Below are 17,538 nucleotides of genomic sequence, written 5' to 3' on the forward strand. Positions count from 1 at the left end.
GTTCTGAACCTCTGAGTTGCAGCCTCCTCATTTTAAGATGAGGATAATAGTAACTGCTTCTTCTGGGGACCATGGAGAGATGAGATGAAATAACGCATGTTTAAACATCAATCTTGAGCTTGGCATGCAGTGAATGGCCCAGTAGCATTGGCAACCCAAAAACCATCAACCACGAGGATCTGGGGCAGCAGCTGACAGTCTGTGTTCTTGTAGCTTCTTAGTCTGCCAGCTGCTGGTACAACTGCCTCTGACTGTGACACCGAGTGACCCTTCATCCTCTGCCCCATCACTTACTAGCTCCTGAGGAGGTGACCCCAACAGGTCACTCCTTCCAGATTTGACCATGTCTACTACAGGAGACTTGTCCCCATTGTAATAACATGTTGATTATCCCTCCCACACAAATATCATAGCTCTTTAACACAAATCCCAGCAGGGCAGTTAGATAAATATTTAACCAAGGATCAGAGGCACGGGAGGCAACTCTGACGGTACAAAGGGCATTTGGAAAAACTTTTGTTTGAGAGGCCTAAAAGCGCCAGTTTTCCTCTTCAGAAATGTACACGTAAACACTCGTGTGCAATTGCATGTTATGCTTGAAAACAAGCCCTTCTAAAATGACCCAGGCCTCAGAGATTTTGTGTCATTTTGGCTTAAATCTTGCTCTCCGATTACTAGCTGGGTGACCTGGGTCAGGTCACCTTACTTGTCTGTCTCTATCTTCAAATGATGGTCATGTAGCACCTGAGTCCAGGGCAATATTTCTCAACCTTGGCACTACTGGCATTTTGGTGGGGAGAATTCTTTCTGTAAGGGGACTGTCCTGTGCATTATGGAGTGTTAACGGCATATGTGTCCCTGACCCATTAGACAATAGTAGCACCCACCCCTAGTTGTGACACATCTTCAGATACTTCCCATGATCACTGGGGTACAAAATCACCCCCAATTGAAAACCTCTGATCTTGGCTGCAGATTTAAATGCATCGCGTGTTCTGAGTGCTTAGCACAGTCACTGGTTTATAGGAAGTACCCGAGTCAAAGGGACCTCTTGACTGAGAGATAGTAATCACAGTTGTCTGCCACATCAAGCTGTTTTTCTGTTGTTTTTTTAGTTTTCATATTTTTATTTTTTTAACCTAGTATTAGAGGAAGTGGGAAACTCTAATGGTACAAAGGACAGTTGGAAAATTGTTCTGTTTGAGGCCCAAAACCTTTTTCAGGCCCTCATGCTATGCTTGAATAAGAAGAGCTGAAAATAAAGCCCTCTAAAACAGATCTCCCTCTGTTGCCCAGGCTGGAGTGCAGTGGCATGATTGTAGCTTATATAACCTTGAACTCTTGGGCTCAAGCAATAATCCCACTTCACTTTCCTGAGTAGCTGGGAATACAGGCATATGCCATCACATCCGCTTATTTATTTTGCCATGGGGTCTCACTGTGTTGCCTAGGATGGTCTTGAACTCCTGGCTTCAAACAATCCTCTTGTCTTGGCCTCCCAGTGTGTTGGGATCATAGGCATGAGCTACTGAGTCCAGCCCAAGCTGTTTAAAATACACCAAAATTACTTTACACCAAAGCAAGCAATCTTAGAGATTCTTACAAGTCTACAAATTAAAGGATCTAATGAAGTTCACAGTTTCAGCCTTGAGTTCTGTCTCAGTCCAGACTGTGGGATCATTCCTGGACTTTTCCTTGCTGAGCCAGCTGCCTTAAAAGAATCATTTGGCAAGTCATTCAGCCGGTCCCTCAGTTGCTCAGTGGCAAAACAGGAAGCCAAGGCTGAGATTTTCTTCCCTGACACTCTGCAGGGCGCTTGTGGGACAAGGGGGAAGGTGGGTAGAGCAAGACTGAGTGAACTTCCTCGTGCTGGGTTGTGTGAGAGATTTACATGCCTACATGTAAATTGAACCCTGCAAGAACTGCCAATATTAGACCATGTCTTACCTATGAAATGGCAGTATTGTATGGTTCAACCTCAAAGATCCAATCTTGCCATTAATGTTTAAGATGACATAAGATGAGATAAATATAGGTGTCCAAGGTGTCCATTCTAACATCCAAAGAATGCAGATATTAATTACTTTTCTAGATCAAGCACTCTGTAACCCAAGTTTGTATAGCTGGTAAGTGATAAACTCAGGATTTGAACCAGGGTCTGTTTTACTCCAAGTACTATGTGCTTTCTACTTTTCCAGGCTGTTAAGCAAGAACATGTAAGATAAGCAGGGGCATAAAATACAAACCCTAACTCTGGTCTGTTTAAATGGTAATTAAGAAGTGTTGGCAATTTAGGGCTATCTCTTACTCCATTGCTTCTCAACACTGACATATGTGGGCATCACTTGGAGATCTTGCTAAAAGGCAGAATCTGACTGGATTGGTCTGGGTGGGGCCTAACATTCTGCAAATCTATAACTAGTTCCTGAGTGATGTTGGTGGTACTAATCCTCAGACCACATTTTCAAGCTTTAGCTGCATCACAATCACCAGAGGCCTTCTAAATACACAATGGCTGGAAATCAAACCTCAATACGATAACATACCTCCTAAGATGGCCGTAATGAAAAACCACCATAATATAACATACACCCTAAGATGGCTATAATAATAATAATAATAAAACACAGAAAAAAACACATGTTGGTGAGAATGTGGAGAAATTGGAACCCTCTTATACTACTGGTAGAAATATAAAATGGTTCAGCGGATGTGGAAAACATTTGGCAGTTCCTCAATAAGTTAAACTTAGAATTACTGTGTGACCTAGCATTTCTACTCCTAGGTGTATATGTAAGAGATAGAAAACAGGTGTTCAAACAAAAACTTGTACATAGATGGGCATAGCAACATTATTCATAATAGCCAAAGGTATACACAATTCAAGTATACATAAATGGGTCACTGGATAAATAAAATGTAGCATATCCATATAAAGGAATAGTTTTCAGCTTTACAAAGAGTGAAGTACTGATACATGCTACAACATGAATGAACCTTGAAAACATGATGCTAAGTACACATATGGTGGGGCGAGACAGGGTCTCCACAATTCTTTTGTAAGCTTCAGAATGGTAACTTCAAATCCCTTATTTTTAGCCCACTGTCAACAATATACCACAATGTAAAGGAAAGAAAATGACCACCAGAATAATCAACAAAATGAATGCTGAATTTATTCCCTTGCCAGGTAAGGGAACACAGCCTAGGGAACAAATTGACTGAATAGTTCACAGAGGCATGTGGGGGAATATGACTTAGAAGAGGGGGGATGATTTTCATGCCTATGCTAAGTAAGGATAGAAAGTGTGCAGTCTAGGTCTAGGAAGAGTGGAAAGAGTCCATAGTTCTGTACCTTATTGGTTAAGACAGGTCCTGTTGTTGACTACGTATGTTAGTCTGCTTAGACTGCCACAATAAAATATCACGAATCGTGTGGCCTAAACAACATACATTTATTTTCTCACAGTTATGCAGTTTAGAAGTACCAGATCAAAATGCCAGCATGGTTGCTTTTCTGGTGAGGGCTTTATTCCTGGTTTACAGACAGCTACCTTCTTGCTGTGTCCTCACATAACCCTTCCTTGGTGCATGTTCAAGGAGAGAGTGTGAAGTGTCTGGTGTCTCTTCTTATAAGGACACTAATTCTGTTGGATCAGGGGCCTCATCTTTCTGATCTCATTTAACTTTACTTTTTTAGAGTCCTCATTTCCAAATACAGCTATCCTGAGGATTAGGGCTTTGAGATAGGAATTTTTTGGAAACACAAACATTAAGTGAATAACAAGGGGTGTTCTCTTAAGTTACCTAATATTAGGTTATTCAAAGTGTCTGAGTAATGCAAGAGGAATAAGTTACATAGATCTGCTATACAACATTGTGCCAATAGTTAACAATGCTGTATTGCACACTTAAAAAAATTGTTACGAAGGTAGAACTCATATTAAGTGTTTTTACCTGATAAAATTAAAAGTTAAATTAAAAAATTAAAGGCTGTAACTGGACAGACAATGGAGGGGTATGTAAGGTCAGAAAGCCTTGAGACACAGTGGCTCTTAATCAGCAACCATGGACACCTATATTTATCTCATCTTACGTCATCTTAAGCATTAACAGCAAGATTGGATCTATGAGGTTGAACCATATAATACTGCCATTTCATAGGTAAGACATGGTCTAATATTGGCAGTTCTTGCAGCATTCAAAATAATGCAAAAGACAAGTGAGTTTTAAATGTTTGATTCAAAGCACGCTTTTTGTTTAGATTGTTAATGTGGTATATGATCTACTCTCAACAAACTTCATATGTCATACTCATTGTCTTAGTCTGTTTTGTGTTGCTATAACAGGATACTACGGACTGGGTAATTTATAATGAACAGAAATTGATTGGCTCTTTGTTCTAGAGGCTGGGAAGTCCAAGATCAAAGGGGTGGCATCTCGTGAGGGTCTTTTGCTATGTTATTCCACAGCAGAAGGTAGAAGGGCAAGAGAGAATGAGAAAGAGAAAGAGAGTGAAAGGGGGCCAAACTCCCCCTTTTATGATGAACTCACTCTCAAGATAATGGCATTAATCCATTCACCCCATCCTCAAGGCCTAATCACCTCTTGGTACACCCCACCTCCTAACACTGGGGAGGTGTTGCATTGGGGATTAAGTTTCAACTTACGCTTTTGGAGGGACACATTCAAACCACAGCACTTATCCATAAGGCAGTGCATTATTACGAAAGCTCACGTGCACAAATACGTGACAAAACCCTAATGTAATAGTTCAAGATTTAATATTCAAAAGATTACTTGAATAAGTATTAAGTGCAGATTCTGATTCAGTGGGTCCAGGGTGGCTCTTAGTAATCTACATAATAAACAACAGTTGCTGGAGATTCTGAAGCAGGTGCACTTATTACTCTAAGAAACCGTGAACATATGGAGCCTTTTGGGCTATTAAGATATTATTTTGAAAAGCCTGAGTAGCACTAATACTAGGAAGCCCTTACATGGAGCTTACTTTGTGCCAGGCACTATTCTAATATATTATTAATTTAACTTTCACAACGATCCTATGATGCTTGTACTATCACTATTCTTAATTTGCAAATAAAAAGGCAGAGGCCAAATATAAAGCGACTCTCCTGATAACAGGTGGCTAATCAATGGTCGAGCTAGGATTTGAATGCAGTCAGTGTTGGCTCCTCTGCTCACCTGTTTGCCTTCTATCTGACCAACTTTCATCATCTGTAAAGGTCGTGGAGAAGTGAGAACTCTGGCTAACCCCATAAACTGGGGTTGCCACACAGCCCACACTGTGACTTTGAACAAGTTGCTTTAACTTCTTTGGCCTCTCTTACTAGTAATAGATAGGAGTTGGATTTCAAACACTAAGATTTCATGAAACTATAAATCACTTACATAAAAATCCGCTGGCCATCTGCGGCAAGATTAACCAGTTTAATGAGACCCTGCTTGATGCCAGACATTGTGTTAAAATTATATCAGTTAAGCCTTGGGACATTTTGTTTTAAGTGACAGGGCCAAACTCCAACTTAGCTTAAACCAAAAATGGAAGAGGAGTTTACTAGCTCGCCAATTGTCTGAGAGACAACAAATTACTAGCTCACCAATTGTCTGAGAGAGAGAATAAATAAGCTCAATGGTATCTCTTCTTAAAAGGGCACTAATCCCTCTCATCACGAGGGCTCCACCCTCAGGACTTAATTACCTTCCAAAGGCCCCATCTCCAAATACCATCACACTAGGAGTTTGGGCTTCAAAATATGAGTTTTGATGGGGGTGGGCACAACATTCATAGCACCCCCACCTTTCAGGTCACCACTGATCTGTTTCACTAGAGATTAATTTGCTAGAACTTTATATGAAGGGAATTATACCAAAGAGTACACACCCTTTTTGTTTGGCTCTCTGACTGCCCATAATTGTTTTGAGACATCCATGTTGTTACATGTATCAAGCTCATTCCCTTCGATGGCTAAGTTGTGTTCCATTATATGACTGGACCACAGTTTGCTTGTCCATTTACCCAATGGATGCTTCTTTGACTTGGGAAATTTTGCCAAGACTGGGAGCCCTGTTGTTACGGGTCTAGTCTTCCTATGAGACTTCATGAGGCCCTGTGAGCTTTCACTGTCTTTGCTCCTTCATAACCTCAGTGTCTTCCTGCTGAAGACCACCAGGAATGCACCTCAATTCATAGTCTAGGGCTGCTGTCACAAATCACCACAAACGGAGTGGCTTAAAACATCAGAAATTTATTCTTTCGTAGTTCTCGAGGCCAGATATCTAAACCAAGTGTTAGCAGGGCTGTGCTCCTTCTTGAGAGTCTGGGAAAGAATCTATCCTTGCCTATTTCAGCTACTGGTGGCCCTAGGTGTGCCTTGGCTTGTGCGACACAACCCCAATCTCTGCTTCCATCTTCATATGGCCTTCTCCTTTGTGTCTTCTCTTTTTCTGTCTCTGATAAGGACATGCATCGTTAATGAGATTTAGGGCCCATCGTAATCCAGGATGGTCTTTTGTAGAGATCCTTGCCTCAATGACATCTGCAGACTCTTATTCCAAGTAGATCACTCCCTTTCCTGGCTTCCTTTGATCTTGCCTCCCATTAATTCCTTATAGCTGGTCCAGTGACAAACTCAGTTTAAGGTTCAGTCTCACCAACTTCTGAGCTAAATATGATTTAGGTGGGATACAGAGCATCTGCTCTAGCCCTAGAATAAGTCCTTTCTCACACCCTCTTACAGAAATGCCCCACCATTCCCCATGATGCACATTATTCCTCACTGCAACAAGTATTGAGCCCAATCAGTTCAATTATAGATGTTGTAGTGGGTTGAATAGTGGACTCTCCTCCCCTGAAAAAGATATGTTTACCAGGAACCTCAGAAGGTAGGTTGGTCAGGCTAGAAGATCAGGGCCTGGTCAGTAGACGCTCTTCATCTTACCTAAATTACTTTTTTTTTTTTTTGAGACGGAGTTTCACTCTGTCACCAGGCTGGAGTGCAGTGGCGTGATCCCAGCTCACTGTAACCTCTGCCCTGTGGAGTCCAAGTGATTCTTATGTCTCAGTCTCATGAGTAGCTGGGATTACAGGTATGCACCACCACGCCTGGCAAATTTTTGTATTTTTAGTAGAGACGGAGCTTCACCAAAATCACCATAAGAACCAAGTGATTCTTATGTCTCAGTCTCATGAGTAGCTGGGATTACAGGTATGCACCACCACGCCCGGCAAATTTTTGTATTTTTAGTAGAGGCCGGGTTGGTCTCAAACTCCTGACCTCAGGGGATCCACCCACTTCAGCTTCCCACAGTGTTGGGATTACAGGCGTGAGCCACCGCAGCCAGCCCTAAATTACATTTTGCTTAGGAGTTGGGCAAGATTGAGCCTTCAACTTGGTTTGTCATCCTACCAGCTGCAATAGGGGAGCCAAGGAGGGCAGAAGCAAATGAAGCTACTCTGTGGGAATGAGCAAGAACATTGCTCACCTGGGCTCAGGGGCCCTTGTCTGCCTTTGTCTGCCCAAGTCACTGATATCAGTTCCTGGCATACAGTAGATGCCGATTAAATATTTATTGGATGAACAAATGAACATATCTAACTTTACTTCTTTTTCTCCCTTTATTCCCATAGGAGGGGCCCCAATGGCAAAGCTGGCATCTTATGGCTCATCAAAGGCGGCTGTGACCATGTTCTCATCAGTTATGAGAATCGAGCTTTCCAAGTGGGGAATTAAAGTTGTTTCCATCCAACCTGGAGGCTTCCGAACAAGTAGGTTTCTGAGCCCAAGAACCTGTGATGTTTATTCTGAAAGGAACCCTGAAGGTCCTCTTGGTCTGACAGAGCACACATTGAACCCCTCAGTGTTGTCAAAGATGAGCACAGCCAGACATCAGTTAAAGTGGTGAAAACAGGTTTGATTCAGTAACTGCTGACTGTAGGGGAAAGAGCTAAGCTCCATTTTGATTTGTGCAAAGGTGTTTTAAATATTTTAAAAGGAGAATGAGGGAGAGGGGAAAGTGGGGGCTCAGTAAGTCAGATTAGTGAAAAAGTATAAGGGTCATCAGTGTCCATGCAGAGGGGCCAGCTTGGCAATAAAAGAAGTCCAGATTCTGTCTTCCCACAGAGACTGAGAAACAGAAGTCTGACCCTTCTGCATGATTCAATTCCAAAGGAATGGCTCTCAGATCCTGGAGAGAAATGCTTCTGCATTGTAAGAGCTATATATTTACAATTTAAAGTTCTTTTTTAGTAAGTATTTCAGGAAAGGGAAGTCAGGGACCTCTCAGGGGTGTGTTGGCTAGAACAAATAGTAAAATTTTCTGGCAAGGCTGAGCCTTCTTAGGCAGGCATTTTAGTGAGGGGCTGGTGTCATCCAAGGGACAGGGCCTTATACTGTTAGAAACCGTGCTGGAGTTTGGTTAAGTCTCTTAGTGCAAGGGGTTGGGATGCGGTTGTCATGTGTACAGAGTTCTCCAGCTCTCAGGGTCCACCCAGCAGGACTTGGGATGGGTGGGCCTCTTCTAAGTGTCAGGCTCTCCGTGTACGGCTTCACCCCTGCTTCCTTTCACAAAGGAAATGCATTGGATCATAAGTCATCAGCAAGCAGAGGCCTCCTGAGTTAGAACCCTGGTCCCCTGGTGCCTGCTCTGAGCAGGTCCTTTCTAGGACACACACTCCCTTCCTCAATGGTAGAGTTGTATTTGGTCTTTGGGAACGCAGCTCAAAAATGATCCCTAACTGACTCTCACCAATTTTGATTATTTTCATTGCCCCACCCAAACCTGTTTAACAATATATAATCCATTAGTTTCATACCAGATTTCTTTATTTAGCTTGAGTGCTTATTTTCATCTAAAAGTTTGAGCAGATACCTGGAGTAACATTTATTAGTCTTTTGTTTCCATTGGCCAAGAAGGTTTCCTTCCCCAGCTTCTTTATATTTCAGAAACAATATTTTTCTCCTTCCCTCTAAAGAATATGACCCACCTCCTCTCCACTCCAAGCAGAGATGGCCATTCTCTCCACTCACCTCCCTGCATATCTGAACTCTGGGCAGAGGCAGCCTACCCCAAGGCTCAGTCTTTAGTTACGGGCCATCAAATATTTCATTGATGATTCAAGTGAAGATATAAAAAGTATGTCTAATAAAAGACCACAGACTGGAAGGTATTGCTAAACGCACTAAAGAACAAACCCTAAAGGTTTGAATGTTATCCCAAATCCAAAAGATAAAATCTATACAGAAACATTGAAATTTTTGGCTTGAAACACTGGTAGCTGAGAACCTCCTAAGGTTGTAGAGGGGGTACAAGACTCAGAGAAAGGGACAGAGACCCAGAGAAAGGGAAATGGGTCACCAGGATGAGAGGCAGGACTGGAGCGATAAAAATGCAGAGAAGATGAAGTCTTGAGAGGGGTTACCCACTTGGGGACTCCCTGGGTGGGGAGGAGAATTGAGGAGAGGTAATAGAAAAGAGATATGGGTCAGAGGTGAAGCCAAATGTCCTGGTTGGACTGAGAGACTGGGTTACAGAGAGAGAAAAGTTGGTTGACAGCTGGTGGAAGAGGGAAATGGTGAATTTGATTTTGAATCTGGCAGGAGGATTGAGGGTTTGGTGACACAGCCCAAAGAGAATTCCAACATACAGATGTAAAATTCCATTTAGACGAGAGAGCAATCCTGCAGTTAAGTTATGATTTTGGAGATTCAATATAATTGCTATGTATAATAGTTCTGGGGAGCTGTTCTTACCAGGCACTGGGATACCCACTTAACATACATTCTTTACTGATTTTGGTCTTTTATTTTAAAATCGAGAAATACATAAACAGAAAAAAGCATTATACGCACATGTTTCAGCACATTATTATAAACACTCTTGTACTTAACACCCAGATAAAAAAATAAAACCTTACCAACACCCAGAAGCCCCTACATGATCCTCTACCATCACAGCCCTCTCCAACCACCCAATAGGTAATCACCTCTTACTTTTTGTAATGATCATTGATTTGCTTTTCTTTGTAGAGTTATATCCATCCCAATCAATAGCATTTGACTTTAACTGCTTTTGCGCTTTGAATGGAATCAATATGTATGTATCCTTTTGTGTCTGGCTTCCTTCACTAAACATTCTCATTTGACAATTTATCTCCACTGTGTGTAGCTGTAGTCCACTCATTTCATTGCTGTGTAGTATTCTGTGAATATGCCACGATTTTCTACTGTTGATGGCATGTTTGTGCCCCTTCTAGTTTGAACAAGTATGAACAATGCAGCTATGAACTTTCTGGTACATGTACTTTGTTTTTTTGTGTGCTTGAATTTTTCCTATGACACATGCTCCAGAGTGAAATTGTTACTGGAAAGGGCTCATGATCCAGATCCCAAGAGAGGGTTTTTGGATCTTGCATGAGAAAGAATTTGGGGTGAGTTCATAGAGTAAAGTGAAAGCAAGTTTATCAAGAAAGTAAAGGAACAAAAGAATGCCTATTTCTTAGGTACAGCAGCAGCATTGACTGCTTGACTGAATATACTTATAGTTATTTCTTGATTATATTCTAGACAAGGGGTGAATTATTCACGTGTTTTCTGGGAAAGTGGGAGGGATGACCAGGAACTGTGGGTTCCTCCCCCTTTTAGACCATACAGAGCAACTTCTGGACATTACCATGGCATTTATAAACTGTCATGGCGCTGGTGGGAGTGTCTTTTAGCATGGTAATGCATTATAAGTAGCATATAATGAGCAGTGAGGATAACCATCTTGATTTTGGTGGGTTTTGGTTGGCTGCTTTACCACATCCTGTTTTATCAGCAGAGTTATTATGACTTGTATCTTGTGATACCAATCCTGCCAACCTCCTATCTAATCCTGTGATTAAGAATGCCTAACCTCCAGGGAATGCAGCCCAGCAGGTCTCATTCTCATCTTACCCAGCCCCTATTCAAGATGGAGTTACTCTGGTTCAAATGCCTCTGAAAGAATGACTAGATCATAGTTTTCCTGGCTTCAGCTTTACTGAATCATACCAACCTGTTTTCTGAAATATTGCTCCAATTTATACCTCCACCCTTTCTATGTATACTCCAATCACCACAACTTTGAGGAGCAGGTTTCATTGACATTATTCTCCTGGTGATGGTGCTGAGCTGGGGTGGATAACATGCCCTAGGGTGGGGATCTGGTACCCCACGTACACCGTGATGGTGGGAAATTTGAGATCAGATACTGAGATGCAGTGCCTGGGTTCTTCCTTTTAAATCAGGCTGCCCCCAGTTTAAAGTTATTTGATGAGCTCTCTGAAGGCAAGAAGCCCAAGAGCAGAAGGCAGAGAGCTCATGTTTGGAGAATGACACTTCATACTTATACTTATTTGAAGGTGGGGGCAAGAAAAGGAATCTTTAGGGACACAGACAAGGAGCTTCTGAAGACATTCTAAGAGACATTCCAGATTTTTTTGGTGCCCTGAAATAAGATAGCTAAATCATACTGCATGCTAGATTAGCAGATTTTAAGTGCTTTATATGCATTATCTCCCTTAATCCTCACCTATGAAGTAGGCATCATAATATCCCCATCTTGCAGTGAGAAAATGGAGACTCAGAGAAGTTAAGGAAGTTCCAAAGCCATAGAGCTGATGGGAGGCAGAGATGGGATTTTGATACAGGTCATATCAGTAACTTCATTGTGTGTAGCACCAAAGTGGCATGGGATGGGTGGGTAGGGCGAATGTGTCAAAAGTGGGAGATGATGATGGACTGATGGCAAAAGACTGATGGCTTTGTCACTCACAAAGAGAGCTTTGGGGACTCTGGATAGGGTACCCACAAGAGTGACCAGAAAGTCCATGAGGTGTTTAGAGAAGGAGGAGGTGGAAAGGAAAATGAACCCCCAGCCTATGAAGACAGGGACGGGGAGAGGTAGCAAGAGGAATACTAGCTCACGAAAACATGTTTTTCAGGACCTAAAAGCCTCCAGAGTCATTGTCAGGATAATCATTTCTTTAAGCATAGTGTGTGCCTTCCTGAAAAGAAAGGAGCAATTGAAACTCCGTTTGCATTTCCATGAGTATAACTGGATTTTACTGGTCCACATTTCCAAGTAAGCACCCCTCCTTCTCCACAGTCCTGATATCCAGGAGTCACCCAAGCTAGCAAGGGCTCATCCCCACAGCTGTCTGAGCAACCAAGCACTTTGCAGGAGCGAGCGTGGGAGACTGCAACCTTTTTGGAAAGTAATCTGGCAGTAGCTATTAAAATTCAAAATGAACGTGCCTTTGACCAGGCTGTATTCTGAGGACTCTTGCTTACAGAAGTAAAGCCAAAGTACAAATGAATAGGTTGTGAAAGTCTATTTACTGCGGCAGCGCTTGCAATGCTGAAACCTATAGGAACAACTGGAAGGTCGTTGGATAGGGAAGTGGTTGGCTAAAAGCTGTTCAATGGGAAATTCTGTTGCTCTGGTTTAATCTATAGACATTGACGAGAAGGGAGGTCTGTGATTTATTACTAAGTCAAAACAAATTCATGGAAAATATAAATACTATAGTATGATCCTTTTTGTTATTGTTATTTCTTGGTTTAAAAAAATGAATCAAATTCTTCTGTGTGTATGTATTTTTTTTTGTTTTTTTTGTTTTTTTTGAGACGGAGTCTCGCTCTGTCGCCCAGGCTGGAGTGCAGTGGCCGGATCTCAGCTCACTGCAAGCTCCGCCTCCCGGGTTCCCGCCATTCTCCTGCCTCAGCCTCCGGAGTAGCTGGGACTACAGGCGCCCGCCACCGCACCCGGCTAGTTCTTTTTTGTATTTTTTTAGTAGAGGCGGGGTTTCACTGTATTAGCCAGGATGGTCTCAATCTCCTGACCTCGTGATCCGCCCGTCTCGGCCTCCCAAAGTGCTGGGATTACAGGCTTGAGCCACCGCGCCCGGCCAATGTGTATGTATGTTTGTATGAACAAGGAAGGAATGGAGAAGGGCACACAAAACTGTTAGTTACCGTAGAGGAGATTAATTTTTAAAATACGCACATCTCCTTATTATTCACTTTATATAATGAGGAGGCAGAGCCGCTACATTTTAAAGTAAATAAATTCTTTAATTTTATATAATAAGCAGGTATTGCCTTTATTTAAAATGTATATTTATACTTAATCATATGTAATTTGTATATTAAAATTTAAATATATGTGTAAATTATATTAAAATTACATTTCATATATTTTTAAAAACATCAATGAAAAGTATATCTACTAAATAGATTAAATTTTTAAAATCCTGTATTTTATTTACTTATTTATTTATTTTGAGATGGAGTCTCATTCTGTCACCCAGGCTGGAGTGCAGTGGTATGATCTCAGCTCACTGTAACCTCTGCCTCCTGGGTTCAAGCAATTCTCCCTGCTTCAGCCTCCCAAGTAGCTGGGATTCCAGGTACCCACCACAATACCCGGCTAATTTTTGTATTTTTTAGTAGAGACAGGGTTTCACCGTGTTGGCTAGGCTGGTCTTGAACTCCTGACCTCAGGTGATCCACCTACCTGGGCCTCCCAAAGTGCTGGGATTGCAGGCATGAGCCACCATGCCCAGTCTAAAATCCTGCATTTAATTTTAAATACAAAGGTAGACATTACTTCTATATTAAAAAAATTATATGTATATATGTTTATATGAGTGTATATATACTATATTATATACAGTATATATTATATTGTAGACATTACATGATATATTATACATGTAATAGTCACCAAAAGACATGAGTGTTTGTGGCAGCAGCATTTGTAAAGGCCCAGTTGAAAACAAGCACAGTGTCCATTACAGTATAGCGGATAAATAATTCATGGCATTTTGATGCAATGGAATACTATGCTGAAAGGAGAATCAACACACATAACATAATGTTGAATAAAGAAGCTGATGCTAAACAATGAGTACTATTCATATGATTCAATTTATATAATGTTCAAAACCAGCCAAAATGAATCTATCCTGTTAATCAGGAAAATGGTTACTGAGAAGTGGGCTGAGAGGAGAGACTTGCAAGGCTGGTCCTGTTCTGTTTTTTTTTCCCCCTTTTTCTTTTCTTAAAATTGGAGTGTAGCTCTGTTGCCCAGGCTGGAGTGCAGTGGCGCAGTCATATAATGGCTCACTGCATCCTCCAACTTGTAGGCTCAAGGGTCCTCCTGCCTCAGTCTCTCGAATAGCTAGTACTACAGGTGAGCACCATTGTGCCCAGCTAAATTTCTGTGTATATGTCCATGTCTATGTATACGTGTGTGTGTGTGTGTGTGTGTATATATATATATTTTAGAGACGGGATCTCGCTGTTGCCCAGGCTGATCTTGAACTACTAGGCTCAAGTGATTCCCCTTCCTGGGCCTCCCAAAGTGCTGAGATTACAGATATGAGCCACTGTGCCCAGCCCTGTTTTGTTCTTGATCTGTTTGCTGGTCACATGGGCTACCAGTTTGGAAAAATCCAATCATGTGTGCACTTTTCTGTATGTAGGTTTAGAAGTGATAATAAATGCCATTATAAAGCACACATTTTAAAAGGCATTTGCAGGCCGGGCATGGTGGCTCACACCTGAAATTCCAGCACTTTGAGAGACCGAGGTGGGCAGATCACTTGAGGTCAGGAGTTCAAGACCAGCCTGGCAACATGGCAAAACCACATCTCTACTAAAAATACAAAAATTAGCCGGGCATGGTGGTGGATGCCTGTAATCCCAGCTACTTGGGAGGCTGAGGCAGGAGAATCTCTTCAACTCTGGAGGCAGAGGTTGCAGTGGGTTGAGATCACACCATTGCACTCCAGCCTGAGCGACAGAGTAAGACTCTGTCTCACAAAAATAAATAAATAAATAAATAAATAAATAAATAAATAAATGGCATTTGCAAAGGCCCATCCTTCCCAACAGAGACGAACGCCTGCTCCCTGACTTCTTTGGCTTTCCCAGGACCTGACTCTTCCTTTCCTTTCGCCCCAGGTATCGCAGGCACGAGTGACAAGTGGGAAAAGCTGGAGAAGGACATTCTGGACCACCTACCCGCTGAGGTTCAGGAAGACTACGGCCAGGACTACATCTTATCGCAGAGGAATTTCCTCCTATTCATCAACTCGGAGGCCAGCACGGACTTCTCTCCGGTGCTGCGGGACATCCAGCATGCTATCTCGGCGAAGAGCCCCTTTGCCTATTACACGCCAGGGAAAGGCGCTTACTTGTGGCTCTGTCTTGCTTTCTATTTGCCTATTGGCATATATAATTACCTGATTGAAAGAAATTTTGGCAAAGACAAGCCCATGCCCAGAGCTCTAAGCATGCCTAACTATAAGAGGAAGGCCACCTAGGCAACGGAAGACCTCAAAGAAGTGGGAATGTCACAGTCTTGAAATGAAAGGGAAACTGGGTTTCTCATTAAAGTTGTTTCCTACTCTGCATTCTCTGTGAAATTCATTGATTGAATAGTACTTTGTAGCGAGAAGGCTGCAGAGTAGCAACAGCCTCATGGAGAATGTTAATTGAGCTCGTACTATGCACCAGATACATTGCAGATATTCTTTCATCTAGTTCACATCAGAGAATTGAGGTGGGTATCTTTGCCCCTACTTATAATCGGAGAGATTTCTTGTCACACACTAGCAAAAGGCAGGGCCAGAATTCAAATCCTGGGTTGAACTCCACTGCCTGCCAAGAGAAGAAGAAGAGACAGAGAGAGATGAGGCGAAAGAGAGAGGGAAGGGAAGGAGGAGGCAGAAATGGCAAGGGCAACAGTCTAATGGATCCTCCAAGTCTTCCTGACTGCATTGATATTCTGTAACTACTACACCCAAGGTATTGGATTCACGGTAAATCATCAGGGCTTCGTTCTCTTCCTTCCTCTTTTTTTCCTCTACCAGGAACTCTGGAGACAATAGGATAAGGTCTCCCATCTCAAACAGAACCCAGGAGACCTCTTGGCAGATCTAGGGAATGTGGCTGACTGGTTTAGGGCCCATAGTAACCATCACTGTTACCCCCATCTGAGCACACTGGGATGGAAAGTCAATATCATTACCTGGAAGAGCTTAGTGGAAGGGAGCAATGTCAGATAATTATAGAGGTATGGCCAAAGTCAGTTTGGTGTGGCAAAAGGGGAGGAGTTGGTGAGCAGAGGGTGCATAAAGGGAACCAGAATACCTTGCTCATTGCAAACCTCTCTGTTCCATTTCCTTTCTAGAATGTGGAGACTCTTTTTCTGTTTTCCTTGGCGATTTCTTGAGAGTATATACCATGACACTGCTCTGCAATTGTCTCTCAGAGAAAATAAATAGCCATATAGCAAGATAAATACTTATAAAATACTAACACGATATGTTTTTAATGGCTAGTCATAGTGACAGCCCAGTGGCTCTCCACCATTCTTTCAGAGCAGAATGGAAAGAAAAAAAAATCAGTCTAAATGTTGATTTCCCTAATAGGCACTTTCTGGGGATAAGTGTTGTTGAAGCCAACACTTCTATTTGCATGCTTCCAGCACTGTTGAGAGAACAAGTGATTTGTTTAGCTTATAGTCCAAAGTTTGGAAGAGCACTGGGGATGGCGTGCTTCCCTGAAAGCCAACAGTCCTCAAAGAGTGATCCCTGGACCTGAATCATTAGCATCACCTGAAACTATTAGAAATGCAGATTCTCAGGAGCCACCCCAATTCTGTATTATATTCCTATGGCTGCTATAACAAATTACCACGTATGTAGCAGCTTAATACAGCATAAAGGCATGACCTTACAGTTTTGGAGGTCAGAATTCTGAAATGGGTCTTACATCTTTTACTATTTCTGATGGTGTCTACGGTTCAACATTTTTTATTGCCACAGGCTTCCACAGACTCCACGTCATTATTGGATCAACATTCCTCATTATCTGCCTTATCCGCCAATTATTACATCACTTTACATCCAACCACCATTTCGGCTTTGAAGCCGCCGCCTGATATTGACACTTTGTAGATATAGTCTGATTGTTCCTATATATTTCTATCTACTGATGAGGATCCTATTCTTTTAGTATAATCAGTACAGTTGACTTCCAATCAACTAGTTTCGATAACATTCAAAAAAGAATAATTAACCTATTACTAGCCTTAGCAACCAACACCCTACTAGCCCTATTACCTCCATGAAGTAGGTGCTATTCTCATCACAATTTTTAGATCACACAACAGACTTAGAAAGTTAACTTGTCCAAAGTCACACACCTAGGACATAGTGGAGTTGAGCAAAATTTTTAATCTGAACTTGTTCATCTTCAATTTTTAAAAAGTAGCAATTATGCAGTGGTTAAAATCAAGTGTTCAGCAGACCTGTGTTCATTCTGGAGACTCCAGGGAAGACTCCCTCTGTTGCCTTTTCCAGCATCCAAAGGCCTGCATTCCTTTGCTTATGGCAGCACCACTCCAATCTCCTCTTCCATTGTCACATCTTTTCTGATAGACTCTGCTGCCTTCTGCTCATAAGGCCCTCCTGATTATATCGGG

General features: G+C 42.0%; 1 protein-coding gene across 2 annotated transcripts in view; it reads left to right on the forward strand.

Annotated features, from left to right (window-relative positions):
- The window catches only part of HSD17B2 (hydroxysteroid 17-beta dehydrogenase 2), a 66,180-nt gene extending 50,721 nt beyond the window's left edge, over nt 1–15,459 (forward strand). The window contains exons 4-5 of one of the 2 annotated variants that reach the window (XM_033219140.1): nt 7,652–7,789; nt 15,012–15,414. In XM_033219140.1, coding sequence (XP_033075031.1) covers nt 7,652–7,789; nt 15,012–15,373 — 500 coding nt within the window. In that variant the 3' untranslated portion in view covers nt 15,374–15,414. Of the gene's footprint in view, nt 1–7,651; nt 7,790–15,011 lie in introns of both variants that reach the window. The other variant, XM_033219139.1, reaches the window with a different exon arrangement.
- The last annotated feature ends 2,079 nt before the right edge of the window (nt 15,460–17,538 follow it).

Source organism: Trachypithecus francoisi, unplaced genomic scaffold, assembly GCF_009764315.1.
Source record: "Trachypithecus francoisi isolate TF-2019V2 unplaced genomic scaffold, Tfra_2.0 Lachesis_group10, whole genome shotgun sequence".
Lineage (NCBI taxonomy): Eukaryota > Metazoa > Chordata > Mammalia > Primates > Cercopithecidae > Trachypithecus > Trachypithecus francoisi.